At 43.9% G+C, this 21,359-nt stretch overlaps 1 protein-coding gene across 1 annotated transcript in view; it reads left to right on the forward strand.

The window, feature by feature from the left end:
- Positions 1 to 1,034: 1,034 nt before the first annotated feature.
- Positions 1,035 to 21,359, forward strand: part of KIF7 (kinesin family member 7) — a 44,345-nt gene continuing 24,020 nt past the window's right edge. The window contains exons 1-8 of the mRNA XM_067471448.1: positions 1,035 to 1,938; positions 4,695 to 5,099; positions 8,285 to 8,485; positions 10,317 to 10,725; positions 12,677 to 13,214; positions 17,166 to 17,309; positions 18,414 to 18,614; positions 20,805 to 21,010. Coding sequence (XP_067327549.1) covers positions 4,772 to 5,099; positions 8,285 to 8,485; positions 10,317 to 10,725; positions 12,677 to 13,214; positions 17,166 to 17,309; positions 18,414 to 18,614; positions 20,805 to 21,010 — 2,027 coding nt within the window. The 5' untranslated portion in view covers positions 1,035 to 1,938; positions 4,695 to 4,771. The remainder of the gene's footprint in view (positions 1,939 to 4,694; positions 5,100 to 8,284; positions 8,486 to 10,316; positions 10,726 to 12,676; positions 13,215 to 17,165; positions 17,310 to 18,413; positions 18,615 to 20,804; positions 21,011 to 21,359) is intronic.

The raw sequence follows: 21,359 nt of genomic DNA on the forward strand, positions 1-21,359 counted from the left end.
AAAGTTTATTAAGGATGCTTGCCATAGATGCAGGCGAAATGTCAGGAGAAAATGCCTCCAGGACATGGCCATATAGCCCGAAAAAACCCACAAGAACCCATGGGAAAAGTTTATTAAATTGCAAAAGCTTTGTATTGTTGAAGGCTTTCATGGCCGGAATCACTGGGTTGTAGGTTTTTTCGCGGGCTATATGGCCATGGTCTAGAGGCATTCTCTCCTGACGTTTCGCCTGCATCTATGGCAGGCATCCTCAGAGGTAGTGAGGTCTGTTGGAACTAGGAAGAAGGATTTATATATCTGTGGAATGACCAGGGTGGGACAAAGGTCTCTTGTCTGCTGGAGCTGGGTGTGAATGTTTCAACTGACCACCTTGATTAGCATTTGATGGCCTGACAGTGCCTGGAGCAAACTTTTGTTGAGAGGTGATTAGATGTCCTTGTTTGTTTCCTCTCTGTTGTTGTGCTGTTGTAATTTTAGAGTTTTTTTAATACTGGTAGCCAGATTTTGTTCACAATGTGGATAGTTTCAACAGAAAGGAGGAAACCATGAAAATAAACAAAATCTGTCTACCCCCTCTCATCCCTTCTCTTTCTCCTCCTCCTTTCTTCCTCTTCTTCCTTTCCGTCTTTCTCTTCCTCCTTTCATCCATCTCCTCCTCTTCTTTTCTTCTACTTCTCTTCTTCATTCAGTCTCTTTCTCTTCCTCTTTTTCTCCTCCCCCTCTCCTTTCAATCTTCCCTCCTCCTTTCTCTTCCTTCTCCTCCTACCTCTTCTTTCCTATCCCCCTTATTTCCTTCTTCTCTTTCTCCTCCTTTCAATCTTTCCTCCTCCTTCCTCTTCGTTCTCCTCCTATTTTCTTCTTATCCCCTTCTTTCCTCTTTCTCCTCCCCTTATTCTTTGAATCTTCCCCTCCTTCCTCTTCTTTCTCATCCCCCTTCTTCTCTTTCTCCTCCCCTCCTCCTTTGAATCTTCCCTCCTGCCTCTTCTTTCTCATCCCTTCTTTCCTTCTTCTCTCTCTCCTCCCCTTCTCCTTTCAATCTTCCCTCCTCCTCCATCTTCTTTCTCCTCCTCTTTTTCTTCTCACCCCCTTCTTTCCTTCTTCTTTCTCCTCCCCTCCTCCTTTCAATCTCCCCTCTTGCCTCTTCTTTCTCATCCCCTTTCTTTCCTTCTTCTCTTTCTCCTCCCCTTCTTCTTTCAATCTTCCCTCCTCCTCCAGTTTCTTTCTCCTCCTCTTTTTCTTCTCACCCCCTTCTTTCCTTCTTCTTTCTTCTCCCCTCTTCCTTTCAATCTTCCCCTCCTTCCTCTTCGTTCTCCTCCTTTTCTTCTCATCCCCATTCTTTCCTTCTTCTCTTTCTCCTCCCCTTATTCTTTCAATCTTCCCCCCTCCTTCCTCTTCCTTCTCATCCCCTTTCTTTCCTTCTTCTCTTTCCCCTCCCCTTCTTCTTTCAATCTTCCCTCCTCCTTCCCCTTCTTTCTCCTACTCTTTCCTCCTCCCCTCCTCCTCCTTTGAATCTTCCCTCCTTCCTCTTCTTTCTCATCCCCCTTCTTTCCTTCTCCTCCCTTCCTCCATTGAATCTTCTCTTCTTTCTCATCCCCCTTCTTTCCTTCTCTTTCTCCTCCCCTCCTCCTTTCAATCTTCCCTCCTCCTTCCTCTTCTTTCTCCTCCTCTTTTCTTCTCATCCCCCTTCCTTCCTTCTTCTCTTTCTCCGCATCCCCTCCTCCTTTCAATCTTCCCTCCTCTTCCTCCTCCTTCCTCTTCTTCCTTCTCCTCCTCTATCTCTTCCTGCATTCCCCTTTTTCCGAAGGAGAGAGAGAGAAAGAGAAAGAGGAGGAGGAGTTTCCCTGACGCCATTTTGCCCAAGCCGCCCGAGGGCTCCTTCCCAACTTCTGCACCGAAGGAGGAAGAGGAAGAGGAAGAGGAAAAGGAGGAGGAAGAGAGGTAAAGGGGAGGCAGTGATGGAGATGGCTTGGAAGCTTGCAAAACTGCAACCTCCAGGATTCCATTGCCTTGAGCAACATTAGTGGATGAAGCTTCTCCTGGAAGGTACAAAGTAGGCATGGATCAACTTGGGCCCTCCAGGTGTTTAGGACTCCAACTCCCACAATTCCTAACAGCCGGCAGGCTGTTAGGAATTGTGGGAGTTGGAGTCCAAAACACCTGGAGGGCCCAAGTTGGCCCATGCCTGCCTTTTACTCACATTGAGGAAGGAAGATGAGAGATAGTGTTTAAGTCTAGGCTACATGTGGATACATTGTGGATACAAAATGCTATTTCCCATCTTCTGTTGATTCCCCACTTTCCATTTACTTGTAAGCCTAAAGAAATCCTATAGATAAAAAAGGTAACACATGAGTCCATGTATCACAGCAGACCAGACTCTGATTTGTTGTGTTCTGGGATTGTTTTCAGTTTGGAATCTGCTCCACAAAACAAACCACACACACACAAAAAATCACTACCTCTGAGGATGCTTGCCATAGATGCAGGCGAAATGTCAGGAGAAAATGCCTCTAGAACATGGCCATATAGCCCGAAAAAACCCACAAGAACCTAAACCACACTTTGTTGGCTTACAAACTGATTGTGTTGTACTGTTAATCTCACCGCAGTCAGGAATGTCTCTACTTTGTTTGAGTCCCCTTGGGAGATAGGGTAGGTTATACATAAAGCATTATTATTATTATTATTATTATTATTATTATTATTTTACTGACACAAAACCACAGTATGTCACAGCAAACGAGATCTCTATGCTGGATTTTGTATCACAAAATCACAAGTCGAACACTTCCCAAGCGTCTAGGACTGTGTGATTATTTATTATTATTATTATTATGATTATTATGATTGTGATTGTGATTATTATTATTATTTGAAACACAACAAGATGAGTCCACAGCAAACAAGATCACTCTGCTGGCTGCTGTATTGGATCACAAGTCGAACACTTCCCAAGAGTCTAGGACTGTGTGATTATTTATTATTATTATATTATTATTATTATTATTATTATTATTATTTGAAAACACAACAAGATGAGTCCACAGCAAACAAAATCACTCTGCTGGCTGTTGTATTGGATCACAAGTCGAACACTTCCCAAGAGTCTAGGACTGTGTGATTATTTATTATTATATTATTATTATTATTATTATTATTATTATTATTATTATTTGAAAACACAACAAGATGAGTCCACAGCAAACAAGATCACTCTGCTGGCTGTTGTATTGGATCACAAGTCGAACACTTCCCAAGAGTCTAGGACTGTGTGATTATTTATTATTATATTATTATTATTATTATTATTATTATTATTATTATTATTATTATTTGAAAACACAACAAGATGAGTCCACAGCAAACAAGATCACTCTGCTGGCTGTTGACTCATCTTGTTGTGTTAATAATAATAATAATAATAATAATAATAATAATAATAACTACATTTATTGGATCACACGTCGGACACTTCCCAAGTGTCTAGGACTGTGTGATGTGTTGCTGTTTATTATTATTATTATTATTATTATTATTATTATTATTATTATTATTATTTGAAACACAACAAGTTGAGTCCACAGCAAACAAGATCACTCTGCTGGCTGTTGTATTGGATCACACGTCGGACACTTCCCAAGTGTCTAGGACTGTGTGATGTGTTGCTGTTGTTGTTGTTATTATTATTATAATTATTATTATTTGAAACACAACAAGATGAGTCCACAGCAAACAAGATCACTCTGCTGGCTCTGTATTATTATTATTATTATTATTATTATTACTCCGCCTTTCTCCCAGTGGGAACTCAAGGCATATATGATGATGATGATTATTATTATTATTAGAAACACCCAAGATGAGTACACAGCAAACAAGATCACTCTGCTGGCTGTGGACTCATCTTGTTGTGTTTCTAATAATAATAATAATAATAATAATAATAATAATAATAATAATTACATTTATTGGATCACATGTCGGACACTTCCCAAGTGTCTAGGACTGTGTGATGTATTATTATTATTATTATTATTATTATTATTATTATTATTATTATTTGAAACACAACAAGATGAGTCCACAGCAGACACTCTGCTGGCTGTTGTATTAGATCACATGTCAGACACTTCCCAAGTGTCTAGCACTGTGTGATGTATCGGCAGATACCAGGAAGGTGGCCTTTTGCAGCTGACAGGTGGTAATTTTGTCAGCGCCGATTGTGTTTAAGTCCAGGCCAAGGGCTTTAGGTGCTGCACCCAGTGTGCCAATCACCACTGGGACCACCTTGACTGGCTTGTGCCAGAGTCTTTGCAGTTCAATCTTTAAATCCTCATATCGTGTCAGCTTTTCCAGTTGTTTCTCTTCAGTCCTGCTGTCGCCTGGGATTGCAACATCGACAAACCATACTTTGTTTTTTTACACAATCGTGAGGTCAGGAGTATTATGCTCCAGAACTCTGTCTGTCTGAATTCGGAAGTCCCAGAATAATTTGACGTGTTCATTTTCTGTAACTTTTCCAGGCTTGTGATCCTACCAGTTCTTTGTCGCAGGCAGATGGTATTTGTTGGAGGCTACCGACAATGCCATTGCTGTTGCCTGTTTTTGGTCAAAAAATATTTTTATCGATTTATACTAATGTATGCAATTTATATTACCTAATCTCATTTGGCCTTTTCCTTTTTCTCCTGCAGCATGGTGGTTAGAGAAATGGCCCCTTGGCTTGGTTCACACCTGTCCTGAACCCTCAAACATCTTTCCCTTCCAAGCCATGGGCCTGAAAGCCAAATCCCATCCACCTGCGGAGGAGACGCCTGTCAAGGTGGCCGTGCGCATCCGGCCTTTGCTCCCCAAGGAACGACTCCATGGGCACCAGGCTTGCTTAAGGGGGGACCCCGAGACCCATGAGGTGACTCTGGGACGCAAGCGCCACTTCCATTTCGACACTGTCTTCACCGAATCCTCGGACCAGGAGTCCGTCTATGCGACTTGTGTGCAACCGCTGGTGGAGGCCTTCTTTGAAGGCTTCAACGTCACTGTCTTCGCCTATGGGCAGACGGGCTCCGGCAAGACCTACACCATCGGAGAAGCGAGCGTCTGTGAGTCCCTCCGACATCTTATTATTATTGATTTATTATTTACAGTATTTATATTCCGCCCTTCTCACCCCAGGCGGATTGCAATGTACATATACATGGCAAACATTCAATATGAGAGGAAGCCACAAGGAGGAGGAGGGAGCAAGCTTGTTTTCTGCTTCCTTGGAGACTAGGACGTAGAACAATGGCTTCAAACTACAAGAGAGGAGATTCCATCTGAACATGAGGAAGAACTAACTGACTGTGAGAGCCGTTCAGCAGTGGAACTCTCTGCCCCAGAGTGTGGTGGAGGCTCCTTCTTTGGAAGCTTTTAAACAGAGGCTGGATGGCCATCTGTCGGGGGTGATTTGAATGCAATATCCCTGCTTCTTGGCAGAATGGGGTTGGACTGGATGGCCCAGGAGGTCTCTTCCAACTCTTGGATTCTATGATTCTATGAATGTCATAGACACACAACATATATAGACAGGCAAACAGAGGCTATTTAACATTCCAGCTTCTGGTCACCAGGGGAGCTGTTCTTCACCGTCCGTTTGTGACACTGATGAAGTACTTCCTCATTCTTTGCATACTTCCTGGGGATTTTTATGGCCTCGTAAGTCAGTTAAATTAGCTTCCCCACATAAGTGGTACCTAAATTTTCTACTTGACAGACGCAACTGTCTTTCGGTCTGCAAAGGTCGACAACAAGCTACACAACTTTGGTCGGAAGCTCACTCCAACCTGGACTGGTTTCGAACTCATGACCTTTCAGTCAGTAGTGATCTTAATGCAGCTGACTCCCAGCCAGCTGCGCCACAGTCCTGGTATTCTGAATTATCATTCCTTCCAACACCAATGTGAATGTAGTCCTCTTAATAGAAAATTAAGACTGGATCTACATTGCCATACAATGCGGTTTCAGAGTCATCGGCATCATAGACTGATATGATCCAGTTCAATGTTGCTAATCTGCATTCTAAAGCTGTATTATATGGTAGTGTAGACTAATGTAATCCAGTTCAGTGCAGCTAATCTCCATGGGCACCATATCTCCTCTCATCCTTCTCTTCTTCAGGCTAAACATGCCCAGCTCCTTAAGCCGCTTCTCATAGGGCTTGTTCTCCAGACCCTTGATCATTTGAGTCGCCCTCCTCTGGACACATTCCAGCTTGTCAACATCTCTCTTGAATTGTGGTGCCCAAAATTGGACACAATATTCCAGGTGTGGTCTAACCAAGGCAGAATAGAGCATGGGGAGCATGACTTCCCTGGATCTAGACACTAGGCTCCTATTGAAGGAGGCCAAAATCCCATTGGCTTTTTTTTGCCGCCACATCACATTCCTGGCTCATGTTCACCTGCCTCCCCATGAGGACTCCAAGATCTTTTCCACACATCCTGCTCTCGAGCCAGGCCTCATTGTCCCCCATTCTGTCTCTTTGCATTTCATTTTTCCCACCTAAGTGGAGTATCTTGCATTTGTCCCTGTTGAACTTCATTGTGTTAGTTTTGGCCCATCTCTCTAATCTGTCAAGATCGTTTTGAATCCTGCTCCTGTCCTCTGGAGTATTGGCTCTCCCTCCCCATTTGTTGTCGTCTGCAAACTTCATGATCCTGCCTTCTAGCTTTCCAAGCTGCTAGCATTCGTTGACTTTCTTTTTGCAAGGCTTCAATGCAGCCTTGGAGGGAATAATTGTTTCCGTTCCTTTCTTGAGATGATGATGATGATAATGTTATGTCTTATCTACCACTCCTTACGGCTCAAGGAGATAGCTCGAAGCTTTGCAAGAGTCTGTTCAGAAAGGCTGGAATATGACTAATTTTTGATTTATTCAGTAGATACCAGAGCGATGGCAAGATTCCTCAAAATCCAAAGGAACATGTTTTAACCTTTGGATTGCAAATGAGTGTGGAAACTTGAACAAAGTTGGCTTTTGAGCCAGTTCTGTTAAAGGCAAACAATTTTGTAAGGGGCTTTGATAGCTGCAGGAAAAGCTGCTGACTGGAGGGTCAGCAGTTTGAAGCCACGAGTTGGGATGAGCTCCTGACTCTTTCAGTCCTAGCTTCTGCCAACCTAGCAGTTCAAAAGCATGCAATGTGAATAGGTCAATAGGTACCTCCTCGGTGGGAAGGTAAAAGGGTGTCCTGTGCAGTTATGCCGTCAGAAAGATCGGAGATGACTACGGACAGCAGGCACCTTGGCATGGAAAATGGAACAAGAGCACCTCTCCATGACCAGAATTTCAGCATCGCCTCCAGACACCAGAAATGGAAAAGGGGAAGGCCTTTATCTTATCTGTGTATTGTATGTCATTTTTTGTGTAAAGGGCATTGAATGTTTGCCTCATATACAAGGATTGAATAAAAAATAATGCCTCCACCTTCGTAACTCCTCAACAAATGGCAGGTACTGGCTTGTTCAGTAGACTCTCCTCTATAGTTCTATTTTGGCAGGAAGCCTTAGCATTGAACAGTTGTGTTGTTAAAGTGCAAAGTATGGAACCCTGCGCAGACGGTTGGTCAATGTGACAAAAAAAAGTGCAGTAATTGAATTCTTGGTAGCAGAAGGTGTCACCTCGACATCTTTAAACTTACTCGCTCAATGACACACAGTACTCACATCAACACAATTACCATAAACAGCTTGCATTCTCTGATGAATCTCCTTTGGGGTGACACCTTCTGTTGTCAAGAATTCAGTGACTGCACGTTGCTTAAGTCGCAGGGTTCCATACTTCGCACTTTAGCAACACAACTGTTCAATGTTAAGGCTTCCCGCCAAAATGGAAGTGTAGAGGAGAGTCTACTGAACAAGCCAGTACCTGCCGCATCTGTTGAGAAGTTACAAAGGTGGAGGCATTACTTTTCATTCAACCCTCGTATATGCAATGTAATCCCCTCTGAGTCCCTCCATGGAGATAAATCGGAATATAAATAATATAAATAAATATATAAATAATATAAATATATAAATAATATAAATAATATAATTTAAATAATATAAATAATATAATTTAAATAATATAAATATATAAATAATATAAATAATATAATTTAAATAATATAATATAAATAATATAAATAATATAAATATAAATATATAAATCTATTTCTATAAATATAAATAAAGCGTATTATTATTATTATTATTATTAGTAGTATTCCTGAATGTCGTAATGGGTGGTTTCCTTCCTTCCTTTCAGCTGCCATCAATGAGGATGAACAAGGCATCATCCCTCGAGCCATGGCTGAAACCTTCAAGCTCATTGACGAAAATGACTTGCTTGACTATACGGTCCGTGTCTCTTCTCTGGAAGTGTACAAGGAAGAGTTCCGGGACTTGCTGCAAGTGGAGACGGCCAGCAAAGACATACAGATTCGGGAAGACGACAAAGGCAACATTGGTAAAAGAGAAGTACCTCCCCTTTGTCTCATTCCCTGGGTAAAGGGTTCGGGTCCCTTTCCATCTCAGGGTGAGACCAACAATCAGGCAAACAACAGGCTTTCATTGTATTATTTATTTGTGACATTTATATGCCACCCATCTCACTCCAAAGTGGACTCAGAGCGGCTTACAAGATACATATACACAATATATATTATATTATTACCATAGTACAATATCAATATTATATATTCTCCATGGCTCCAAATGGTTACTTTTATTACTTTTGTTTGTTTTTATACTATGTATTAATGTTTTAAGATGTTCTTGGGCATCGAATCGTTGCCTCTGTAAACCGCCCTGAGTTACCTGAGGGCTGAGAAGGCAGTATACAAATTTATTTATTTATTTATTTTGAGTACTTCTACCCCGCCCTTCTCAACCCCCGAGGGGGGACTCGGGGCGGCTTACAAAAGGCACAATTCGATGCCTACACAGTAATACACATACATATAAAACAGCAATTAAAACAATTATAACAGTCAAAACAATCAATATTTATTTATTTATTTATTTCAAAGTTTTCTATACCGAACTTCTCAACCTCATTGAGGGACTCAGCCCGGTTTCCAACCATAAAAACACATACACTCATTAAAATATCATATATCACAATTACAGTAACAGATTTAAAATAACACTATATATATACAACTATGGTGATCAGTCGTTGTATTAAAATCAGATCTACATCATCTTCCATCCAGAATTCTAGGGTGTTGTCTCATTCATCGAAAGCCTAACTCCACAGCCACGTCTTCACCCGTTTCCTAAATGTCAGGATAGAAGGGGCGGTTCTGACCTCCGGTGGGAGAGAGTTCCAGAGTCGTGGGACCACCACCGAGAAGGCCTGTCCCTCGTCCCCACCAGGCGCGCTTGCGAGGCCGGTGGGACCGAGAGCAGGGCCTCTCCAGATGATCTAAATAATCTTGATGGTTCATAGGGGAGAATCCGTTTCGGAGAGGTAAACCGGGCCGGAGTCGTTTAGGGCTTTATAGGTCAACACCAGCACTTTGAATTGTAACACAATATATAACACAATCAATAAAACTAATCTCATGCTCAGCGTTCGTCCTTCAGAGTTCCATAATTTCATTCCACTTTGTCCATTCTTGTCAATCGTCAAAGTCCTTTATTTATTTGCCAGATTGTCCGAAGGCCTGGTCCCAAATCCATGTTTTCAATTTTCTCCTAAAGGAAAGGAGGCATGTCGCTGATCTAATTTCCCCAGGGAGTGAATTCCATAGGTGAGGGGCCACAACCGAGAAGGCCCTGCTCCTCATCCCCGCCAATCTCACTTGTGATAGAGGCGGGGCTGAGAGGAGGGCCTCCCCAGAAGATCTTAGACTCCGGGGTGGGACGTAGAGGGAGATCCGTTCGGACAGATACACTGGGCCGGAACCATATAGGGTTTTGTAGGTCAAAACCAGCACTTTGAATTGTGCTCGGAACTGGATCATCAGCCAGTGGAGCTGATACAGCAGGGGGGTGGTATGTTTTCTGTATGACGCTCCTGTAAGTAAGTAAGTAAGTAAATAAATAAATAAAATCAAGGAATATTTATGGTATCCACTGGAGATTTCCCATCCAGTTGCTAACTGGGGATGACCCTGCTTAGCTTCCAAGATCAGGAAGGATCTGGTGCCTTTACAGGTCAAGAATGAGAATTTGCTTCAGCAAAGATAGCATTTGGTGTCAGTTTTCCTAAACTGCATACTTCTCCCTCTCCTTCCTGTTAATTTATTTTGAGTGCAGCCTGTTCCTTAGCAATCTCTGTCTTTTGGTTGCAGTGCTGCATGGAGTGAAGGAGACCGAGGTGGAAGGCTTGGATGAAGTCCTGAGCCTGCTGGAAATGGGGAACATGGCCAAGCACACTGGGGCCACCCACATCAACCAGAAGTCGAGTCGCTCACATTCCATCTTCACTGTGACAATGGAGCAGCGGCGCAACGCCGGGCGCCTCAGCCTTCAGGAGAAGGTCTTGGTTCCCGCCTCTGGCCAGGTTCTTGCTTCCAAATTCCACTTTGTGGACCTGGCAGGCTCCGAACGGGTGGTGAAGACAGGGAACACGGGGGAGAGACTCAAGGAGAGCATCCAGATCAATAGTGGCCTGTTGGCTTTGGGCAACGTAATCAGTGCGTTGGGCGACCCTCGCCGGAAAGGCAGCCACATCCCTTACAGGGATTCCAAAATCACCAGGTCAGTCCTTTTTGTTGTCCGTCACATCTGGTATTAAAACACAATTCCTGAGCAGTCTTTGTTCATATTTTCACTGTTCTTTGGCCAATTAGAGTTGTTAGTCCCACTAACAGCAATTTCTTGATCCTTTTCTATGCTGCAGCTCCTTCACCTCTGAAGCTTTTCCTTCTCCTTCTGTCCCATATTTGCACCCAATTCCCCTTTCTCTGTTGCCTCCCTTCCATTCTTCCCTTCTCCATGTGCTGGATGCTGCTCACATAACTGCCACAAGTTGAAAGTAAGTCTTGCCTCTTATATCGATGTATATGTTTGTAAGTTGCATATACATAGATTTTTTAAATTGTGTCAGAAGTTATTTGAGAAACTGCAAGTTGCTTTTGGTGTGAGAGAATTGGCTGTCTGCAGAGACGTTGTCTAGAGGACACCCGGATGTGTTACCATCCTGTGGGAGACTTCTCTCATGTCCCTGTATGAGAAGCTGGAGCTGACAGATGGGAGCTCATCCCGCTCCTCGGATTTGAACCACTGACCTTCAGGTCAGCAGTTCAGCCAGCACAAGGGTTTAACACATCGCACCACCACAGCTTCCCATATACATAGATGTTCTGTGTTTATGTGTGTATATGAAAGAGGGAGGAGGGAAAGACTCTTGAGTTATTCATTGGACTGCATGAAGACTGCAGAAACAGTTCAGTTTTAGACTTACTGAAGACGTATGCTTAGAGACAGAACAGAGAGATGTCTTGGACTATAGACTGTTGTTTCTAAGGAAGATGCCCTGTGTTACCTACACAGAGAAATTACTACAAAACCCTATTGTAACCGGATTTGTAAACAAAGTTCCTGTATGTTGTATACATGAAGCTTTGTGAGTAAACCAACTCTGTTGCTTTTAAAGAAGTCTCTTGAGAGCATGATTTAAAGGCAAATATATTTTAAGGGAGAGTAGATGTTTTTAGGCAACTAAAGGAACACATCTGAAACTCTGCTGAATATGGGTGTGCCTTTGTGCATTGGCATGTCTTTGTCCCTAGCAGTTGAAAGACATACCTAGATACATCAGCTTAACAGCTGAGAGACATAGTTGCCTTGCATGAATGCTGGTGAATGCCATTTTCCCCAAAAGGTAGTGACTTCTAACAAGGTAGAATCATAGTTGGAAGAGACCTCATGGGCCATCCAGTCCAACCCCATTCTGCCAAGAAGCAGAAATATTGCATTCAAAGCACCCCTGACAGATGACCATCCACCCTCTGTTTAAATGCCTCCAAAGAAGGGGTCTCCACCACACTCCGGGGCAGAGAGTTCCACTGCTGAACGGCTCTCATAATCAGGAAGTTCTTCCTAATGTTCAGATGGAATCTCCTTTCTTGTAGTTTGAAGCCATTGTTCCATTGCGTCCTAGTCTCCAGGGAAGCAGAAAACAAGTTCGCTCCCTCCTCCCTAGGACTTCCTCCCACATATTTATACATGGCCCTCATCATGTCTCCTCTAAGCCTTCTCTTCTTCAGGCTAAACATGCCCAGCTCTTTAAGCCACTCCTCATAGGGCTTGTTCTGCAGACACTTGATCATTTGAGTCACCCTCCTCTGGACACATTCCAGCTTGTCAATATCTCTCTTCAATTGTGGTGCCCAGAATGGGACACAATATTCCAGGTAGAATAGAGCATGGGTAGCATGACTTCCCTGAAAAGGTCATGCCTTTTCTGTGACCAGGGGTTTTCCCAAAAGGTTATGAATCCCATTTCCCAAATGTTTATGGAGATTCACATTTTCCAGAAATAGGTTTTCTGACTTAACGTTTGTCTGGTCTGGATGAGCCGTGGCACTTCTCTCCTATAGCCAAGAATGCATCTTAAGTATTCAGTGTATTCTTGTATTGTTTTGTTACTATTTCTCCCCCTTCAGCGCTTCTTGTGCACTGATTCCTTCATTTCTGTATATTGTAGGATCCTGAAAGATTCTCTCGGTGGGAATGCCAAGACTGTAATGATCGCCTGCATCAGCCCTTCTTCGTGTGACTTTGACGAGAGCTTGAATACACTGAATTATGCCAACCGTGCTCAGAACATCAAGAACAGGGCAGTGGTAAACTGTCGGAAGGAGACGGAGCAAGTGGAGGAGCTCCAGCTGCGGATAAAGAGCCTGCAGAAGGCTTTGGAGCAGCGGCACCGCTCCGAGACTCGGATCATCAACCGATCTGATGCCGCCGTCAAGCACAGCTCGCAAGACGGCGCTGCTCGCTTGCATGCTGAATGCAGCCGCTATCGGACTTGCACGGATGCCGCATACCAGCTCTTGATGGAATTACAAGGGGAAGGCAATTTGACTGTGGAACAGATCCTGCGGGTGAAGGAGTGGATGTGTGGCGTGGAGAGCGAGAGGAGCGAGCTCAGCTCAGCTTCTGGCTTAGATAGTGGGATTGAAAGCACTTCCACGGAAGATCAGAAGAACAAGATGCCAAGCTCCAAGTTGGCCAAGGCTCAGGTGCTAGGAAAGGACTACTTACTTTGGGGAAATGGGGCTTATGCGAATGTCTAGGTAGGTCTCTTCCACCTGCAACCCTCCAAGTAATTTGGACTTCGGCTCCCAGAATTCCTGACCATTGAACAAGTTGGTTAGGGCTTCTGGGAATGAGAGACACCTTGGATGGCTGCAGGTTGAAGAAGCCTGGCTTTGAGCAAGACCTAAATACTAGGCTTGGGAGGTTTCGTTCGTTAATTTCGTAATACGTTATTAATTCGTATTTAAATTAGCTTACGATCCGATATTGAGCCATGCAGGAGTAATTAAAAATCGAAACAATTTTTTCAATTTATTTCGTAATTGTTTCGAAATTGTTTCGAAATTGTTTCGAAATTGTTTCGTAATTATTTCCGTATGTCTGGTGCAAGTTTTATAGTTGTTGTTTGTTTTATCACACCAACAGTCAACCACAGAGGGAGAGGGAAGCTTCAGAAGTTCCTCCTGTCCCATTTGGAGGTTTTTTTAGCATATTGCGCAATCGCGTCCGCCATTAACGAATCGATTCGTAATTGTTTCGTAATTGTTTCGTAATTTTACGAAATTTTGTATATTTCGAACTTTTTTAAAGAAAAATTTCAGAATTCTTTTAAAAAACGAAACTCAAAAACCCCCTAAAAACGAAACGAGTTTAGAACCAAATTTTTACGTAGTTACCCAGGCCTACTAAATACCTTTGTCAGGAAACATCTGTTGTGGAGAGAAGATTTTTATTCCTTCCCTTTTTTTCTGTATCGTGATTTAGCTTTTTGTCATTTAGATTTTTCTCCTTTCTGCTGTCTTTTTAGGGGTTTTTATGAGTGATGGTCACTCATTGGCCTGTTAGGAGTACAGTGTCCAAATTTCGTGTCAGTTTGTCCAGTAGTTTTTGAGTTATGTTAATCCCACAAACGAGCATTACATTTTTATTTATATAGATGGTCACTCGTTGGCCATCACTCATTGTGTACAAATTTGGTGGCAATTCATCCAGTGGTTTTTGAGTTATCCCACCAACGAGCATTACATTTTCATTTATATAGATTATTCACTGCTTATATGATCAGGGTTTCTTTATGCAGTTAGTTTGGCAAGAATGAGAACTAAACCCTTGAAAGCTTCAGCCTTTCCTAGTAGCGTTTCCATTTGAAGCAGGCTGATCCTCTGTCCGAAAATGTATGGCCCTTATTTGTTTTATAATGGTCTTAACTATGCAATAATATTGAACGAACCCCTTTTATGTCAGGAAATTGAGATAAATCATCTGCTCTTATCTCCATTCTTTTCGACCTCCTCTTGAAAAGCAGGAAGATAAGAAAGTTAGATCCTGCAAGGAAGACTCCAGCAATACATGGAGCGAGAGCTGCCAGATGTTCAAGCTGGGTTTAGAAAAGGCAGAGGAACGAGAGACCAAATTGCCAATCTCCAGATGCTGGATAATGGAGAAAGGCAGGGAGTTTCAGAAAAGCATCTACTTCTGCTTCATTGACTATTCTAAAGCCTTTGGCTGTGTGGATCATAATAAATTGTGGCAAGTTCTTGGTGGGATGGGCATCCCAAGCCCCCTTCCCTCTCTCCTGAGGAATCTGTACAAGGACCAAGTAGCAACAGTCAGAACTGACCACAGAACAGGAGACTGGTTCCAGATTGGGAAAGGCGTACGGCAGGGTTGTATCCTCTCACCCAACCTTTTTAACTTGTATGCAGAACACATCATGCGAGGATTTGCGGGGCTTGAGGAATGCAAAGCTGGGGTGAAAATGGCTGGAAGAAACATTAACAACCTCAGATATGCAGATGACACCACTCTGATGGCCGAAAGCGAGGAGGAGCTGAGGAGCCTTCTAATCAAGGTGAAGGAAGAAAGCGCAAAAGCCGGGTTGCAGCTAAACATCAAAAAAAACCAAGATTATGGCAACAAGAATGATTGACAACTGGGAAATAGAGGGAGAAAACGTGGAGGCCGTGACAGGGTTTGTATTTCTAGGCGCAAAGATGAGTGCAGATGCAGACTGTGGCCAGGAAATCAGAAGACGCTTCCTTCTTGGGAGGAGAGCAATGTCCAGTCTCGATAAAATAGTAAAGAGTAGAGACATCACACTGGCAACCAAGATCCATTGCCAAGTCAAAGCCATGGTCTTCCCTGTAGTCACCTTCGGATGTGAGAGCTGGACCTTAGGGAAGGCTGAGCGAAGGAAGAGAGATGCTTTTGAGCTGTGGTGTTGGAGGAAAGTGCTGAGAGTGCCTTGGACTGCGAGATGATCCAACCAGTCCATCCTCCAGGAAAGAAAGCCCGGCTGCTCACTGGAGGGAAGGAGACTAGAGACAAAGTTGAAGTCCTTTGGCCACATCATGAGGAGACAGCAAAGCCTAGAGAAGACAATGATGCTGGGGAAAGTGGAAGGCAAAAGGAAGAGGGGCCGACCAAGGGCAAGATGGATGGATGGCATCCTTGAAGTGACTGGACTGACCTTGAAGGAGCTGGGGGTGGTGACGGCCGACAGGGAGCTCTGGCATGGGGTGGTCCATGAGGTCACAAAGAGTCGGAGACGACTGAACGAATGAACAACAACAAGTTCAAACTGACTCGATAAATTCAGCTTTCAACCAAAGCAGCCCTTCTACTTTATTTATAGTAACTATTTACATAGTAGTGTTTCAAACACAGCCACACTCGATCAGGTCATGGCGAAGAACAGAGCATATTGTATTTTTCCCCCCAGATGGAACAGGAAATTCCAACAATGGAACGCTAGCAATATTGCACACCTCTGTTGTGTTAATTCATGCACTACTGAAATAAGTAGTTTAAAATACATGCTATTTTCACTTAAACACCATCATTTATTTCTTTTATTTAGAACATTTATGTCCCATCCTATTCTCAACCTCCGAAGAGGGACTGAGGGTGGCTAAATGACTGCAAGCTAAATGGACTCTTTAATCATAGAATCAAAGAGTTGGAAGAGACCTCAGAGGCCATCCAGTCCAACCCCATTCTGCCAAGAAGCAGGAATATTGCATTTAAATCACCCCCGACAGATGGCCATCCAGCCTCTGTTTAAAAGCTTCCAAAGAAGGAGCCTCCACCACACTCCGGGCAGAGAGTTCCACTGCTGAACGGCTCTCACAGTCAGGAAGTTTTTCTTCATGTTCAGATGGAATCTCCTCTCTTGTAGTTTGAAGCCATTCTCCCATTGCGTCCTAGTTTCCAGGGAAGCAGAAAACAAGCTTGCTCCCTCCTCCCTGTGGCTTCCTCTCACATATTTATACATGGCTCTCATCATGTCTCCTCTCATCCTTCTCTTCTTCAGGCTAAACATGCCCAGCTCCTTAAGCCGCTCCTCGTAGGGCTTGTTCTCCAGACCCTTGATCTGCTCCCTCCTCCCTGTGGCTTCCTCTCACATATTTATACATGGCCCTCATCATATCTCTTCTCAGCCTTCTCTTCTTCAGGCTAAACATGCCCAGCTCTTTAAGCCGCTCCTCATAGGGCTTGTTCTCCAGACCCTTGATCATTTGAGTCGCCCTCCTCTGGACACATTCAGGCTTGTCAATATCTCTCTTCAATCTAAGAGAGATCTAATCTAACAGGAGACAGAAAGGAATATTACATGCTTGGCCATAGAAACCTATTGGGTGATTTGAGGCAGGTCACGCTCCCAGCCAAATATGACAGTCCAGGTAAAGACATCCCCACGATAGGCTCACCTTAGGGTTGCCATAGGTCAGGAATTATTTGACGACCCATAACAGCAACAACATAGTCGGTCTCTGCTGAGCATGGAATCGATCACGTAGCAGCTTTGCAAAATGTCATGCCCATGGCTACGGTCATAAGGGCACTTGCTGCCCATTTGTTACTGTGTGGAGGGAGTCAGACATTGCATTTGGAAAGACACACAAGAAGCTCATTTTCTCTCTTCTTTTTCGCAGGAGCAAGGAGATCACTTGAAAGCGAGTGCATCAATACGAGAAGAGCATGTGCTGTGGTTGGAGAAGCAAGTGGAGCGTTTAGAGGAAGAGAATCGGGACTTCCTGGCTGCTCTCGAAGATGCCATGGAACAGTACAAACTGCAGGTATCAACTAGGCATCTTGGCAGACTGTTTCTGTTTCTCACAGGCAAGTGATCTGTAGAGAAAGAAACCATTTGTACTTTCAGTTAGAACCTGTTGCCTCCCTTATTTACTACCTATACCCGCCACGAGTTGCTGTGACCAACCTTCCCTCTCCCTTTTTCTCTTTCTTTCTTTTCTTTCTTTCTTTCTTTCTTTCTTTCTTTCTTTCTTTCTCTCCTTCCTTCCTCCCTCCCTTCCCTTCCCCTCTCTTCCCTTCCTTCCTTCCCTCCTTCCTTCCTCCCATTCCTTCCTTCCCTCCTTCCCTCCCTCCTTCCCTCCTTTCCCTTCCCTTCCCCTCTCTTCCCTTCCTTCCTTCCCTCCTTCCTTCCTTCCTCCCCTTCCTTCCTTCCTTCCCTCCTTTCCCTTCCCTTCCCTTCTCCTCTCTTCCCTTCCTTCCTTCCCTCCTTCCTTCCTTTCCTTTCCTTCCCTTCCCTTCCCCTCTCTTCCCTTCCTTCCTTCCCTCCTTCCTTCCTCCATTCCCTCCCTCCCTCCTTCCTTCCTTCCTTCCTTCCTTCCTTCCTTCCTTCCTTCCTTCCCTCCCTCCCTTCCCTTCCCTTCCCTTCCCCTCTCTTCCCTTCCTTCCTTCCTTCCTTCCTTCTTTCCTTCTTTCCTTCCTCCCATTCCTTCTTTCTTTCTTTCCTTCCTTCCTTCGAATTATTTCCCCACTTTCCCTGTAACTTTTGAAACTACTTAATAAAAATATTTTTAAAAAGAAGGACAATGATATGTTGCATGTCCCAGAGTAGGCAAACCAGACAATCTTTACATCAGCACTGAGAAAGAAACAACAATACTGCTTACCTACAAGGATAGAGAAATTACATCTATTAGAAACCAACACTTTCTCATTACTTTATTTTCCAGATCACTAGACTGGGCCACAGCAACGTGTGGCAGGGGACCGCTAGTTAGTTATAAGCTCCTTAACTTGGTATAACTGGTAAAATGATGTTCTTGCCGAATTTAGAACTGGGATGGGCACCACCAGAATTAGAAATAAGTTTCTGAGAAGGTCAGGCTTCGACATTCACATCTATCCTGATTTTTTTGACTTTTCCTCCCCAGAGTGCTAAGTTGCAGGAACAACAAGGCATCATTTGTGAGCTGCACAAATGCCTGCAGACGGAGATGCCACGGGAGGTGGATCTGCCCGGATTGTTACAGAGTGTTTCCCTGGTGCAGCTTGGCCAAAGGCCACACACGGCCCCTGTGGATGCTGCTCGGTCCCACCCATGGCTCAGGCTTGCACACAACAACCACAGCAAGGTGTGTGCATTATCTTGTGTTTCCTTTTAAAGGTTGCCTTTTTCTGTGCCTGGGCATTCTTATTCCTTCTACCCACAAACCATTCAGTAGCTCAAGTAAATTGGAAATGGCAGAGTGTTATGTATCTCTTTAAAAATTATGTTCCATGTGCCAAAGCTGGGGTGAAAATTGCTGGAAGAAACATTAACAACCTCAGATATGCAGATGACACCACTCTGATGGCCGAAAGCGAGGAGGAGCTGAGGAGCCTTCTAATCAAGTTGAAGGAAGAAAGCGCAAAAGCCGGGTTGCAGCTAAACGTCAAAAAAACCAAGATTATGGCAACAAGAATGATTGACAACTGGGAAATAGAGGGAGAAACCGTGGAGGCCGTGACAGGGTTTGTATTTCTAGGTGCAAAGATGACTGCAGATGCAGACTGTGGCCAGGAAATCAGGAGACGCTTCCTTCTTGGGAGGAGAGGAATGTCCAGTCTCGATAAAATAGTAAAGAGTAGAGACATCAGACTGGCAACAAAGATCCATTGCCTAGTCAAAGCCATGGTCTTCCCTGGAGTCACCTACGGATGTGAGAGCTGGACCTGAGGGAAGGCTGAGCGAAGGAAGAGAGATGCTTTTGAGCTGTGGTGTTGGAGGAAAGTGCTGAGAGTGCCTTGGACTGCGAGAAGATCCAACCAGTCCATCGTCCAGGAAATAAAGCCCGGCTGCTCATTGGAGGGAAGGAGACTAGAGACAAAGTTGAAGTACTTTGGCCACATCATGAGGAGACAGCAAAGCCTAGAGAAGGGAATGATGCTGGGGAAAGTGGAAGGCAAAAGGAAGAGGGGTCGACCAAGGGCAAGATGGATGGATGGCATCCTTGAAGTGACTGGACTGACCTTGAAGGAGCTGGGGGTGGTGACGGCCGACAGGGAGCTCTGGTGTGGGCTGGTCCATGAGGTCACGAAGAGTTGGAGACGACTGAACAAATGAACAGCAACAACATGTGCCAAGGTATGACAATTTGGTAAATCTTAAATTCTCAAATCAGATGTATTTTGGAGTGGGGGGGAGCTCTTTAGATGCATTGTGTACTATTTCAATTGTGGCAAGTCATAGCATCAGAATGTGGGATTCATACATATTTTGTTTAGTGGGCCCTGGACATATGCTGCTAAATGTTTATGTATTTTATTTATTTATTTATTACATTTATATGCCGTTGGACTGGATGGCCCACGAGGTCTCTTCGAACTCTATGAGTTTACTTATTTATTTACTTACAGTATTTATATTCCGCCCTTCTCACCCCGCAGGGGACTCAGGGCGGATTACAATGTACATATACATGGCAAACATTCAATGCCAATTTTTGACATACAACATATACAGACATAGACGGAGGCTATTTAATAGGGCTGGGCAACCACGGAAAAAATTGTTTCTAAACTCGATTCGTTTTTTGGGGGTTTTTGCGTTTCGATATTTAAATGAATTCCGATTTTTTTCTTTAAAAAAGTTCGATATTTACGAAATTTCGTAAAATTACGAAACAATACGAAACGAATACGAAACGAATACGAATCGATTCGTTAATGGCGGACGCGACCGCAAAATACGCTAAAAAACCTCCAAATGGGACAGGGGGAACTTCTGAAGCTTCCCTCTCCCTCTGTTGTTGATTGTTGGTGTGATATTTATTTTTTTTTCACTGATTAAACAAACAACAGCTATAAAACTTGCCCCAGACATGCGGAAATAATAACAAAACGATTTCGAATTTTTAACGAATTACAAAATTACGAAACGAAACCGCCCAGCCCTACTGTTTAACATTCCAGCTTTTTCATGAGGGTATTCTGGCCACCAGGGGAGCTGTTGCTTCACCGTCCATTTGTGACTTTGATGAAGTACTTCCTCATTCTTTGCATGCTTGCTGGAGATTTTTATGGCGTCGTAAATTAGCCTCCCTAAATTTCCCACTTGACAGATGCAACTGTCTTTCAGGCTGCAAAGGTTGACAGCAAGCTACACAAATTGGTTGGAAGATCACTCCGACCCAGACTGGCTTCGAACTCATGACCTTTTGGTCAGTAGTGATCTTAATGCAGTGGTCTCCCAGCCAGCTGCGCCAAAGTCCCAGCGTTTTCTATGAAAACTTTGATTCACATGCCACTTTTTACACCAATATTCTTTTTCTACTTTCAAATAGCTCCATGGCGCCACAGTTCACAAAGGGAAGGACTTGCCAGAGTACTATCAGAGTTGCACTCAAGGCTTAGAGTGCAGCTTGGAGGCTACCAACACATTGGAGAACCTGAAGGTAGACAAGTCTTCGGAGCGGCTGGTGGAACCATCTGCCATCGAGGAGGAGGAGGAGGAAAAGTGTCAGGAGATGCAGTCCCTTCACCAGGGCAGGTGAATTGAGAGGTTGAGATAAGAACGACAGATCTCCTGCAGAATGTTTCTGGGTCCATCCCCTTCTTGTCTTTGGTTAAAGGTTCCTGGCTACACGGGGAAATATTTCATCGTGAGACCCCCAGTTGGAAAATACAACACTTCACATATAGTGCGAAGGATCTAATTTAGTGTATGCTGGAGCCCCCGGTTTAAGCACCCAACACAGGCTGGATGGCCATCTGTCAAGTGCTTAAACTGCTGAACTTGCTGATCAAAAGGTCGCAGGTTCGAATCCGGGGAGCGGCGTGAGCTCCCAATGTTAGCCCCATCTTCTACCAACCTAGCAGTTTCAAAACATGCAAATGTG

Source organism: Anolis sagrei, chromosome 9 (assembly GCF_037176765.1).
Source record: "Anolis sagrei isolate rAnoSag1 chromosome 9, rAnoSag1.mat, whole genome shotgun sequence".
NCBI lineage: Eukaryota > Metazoa > Chordata > Lepidosauria > Squamata > Dactyloidae > Anolis > Anolis sagrei.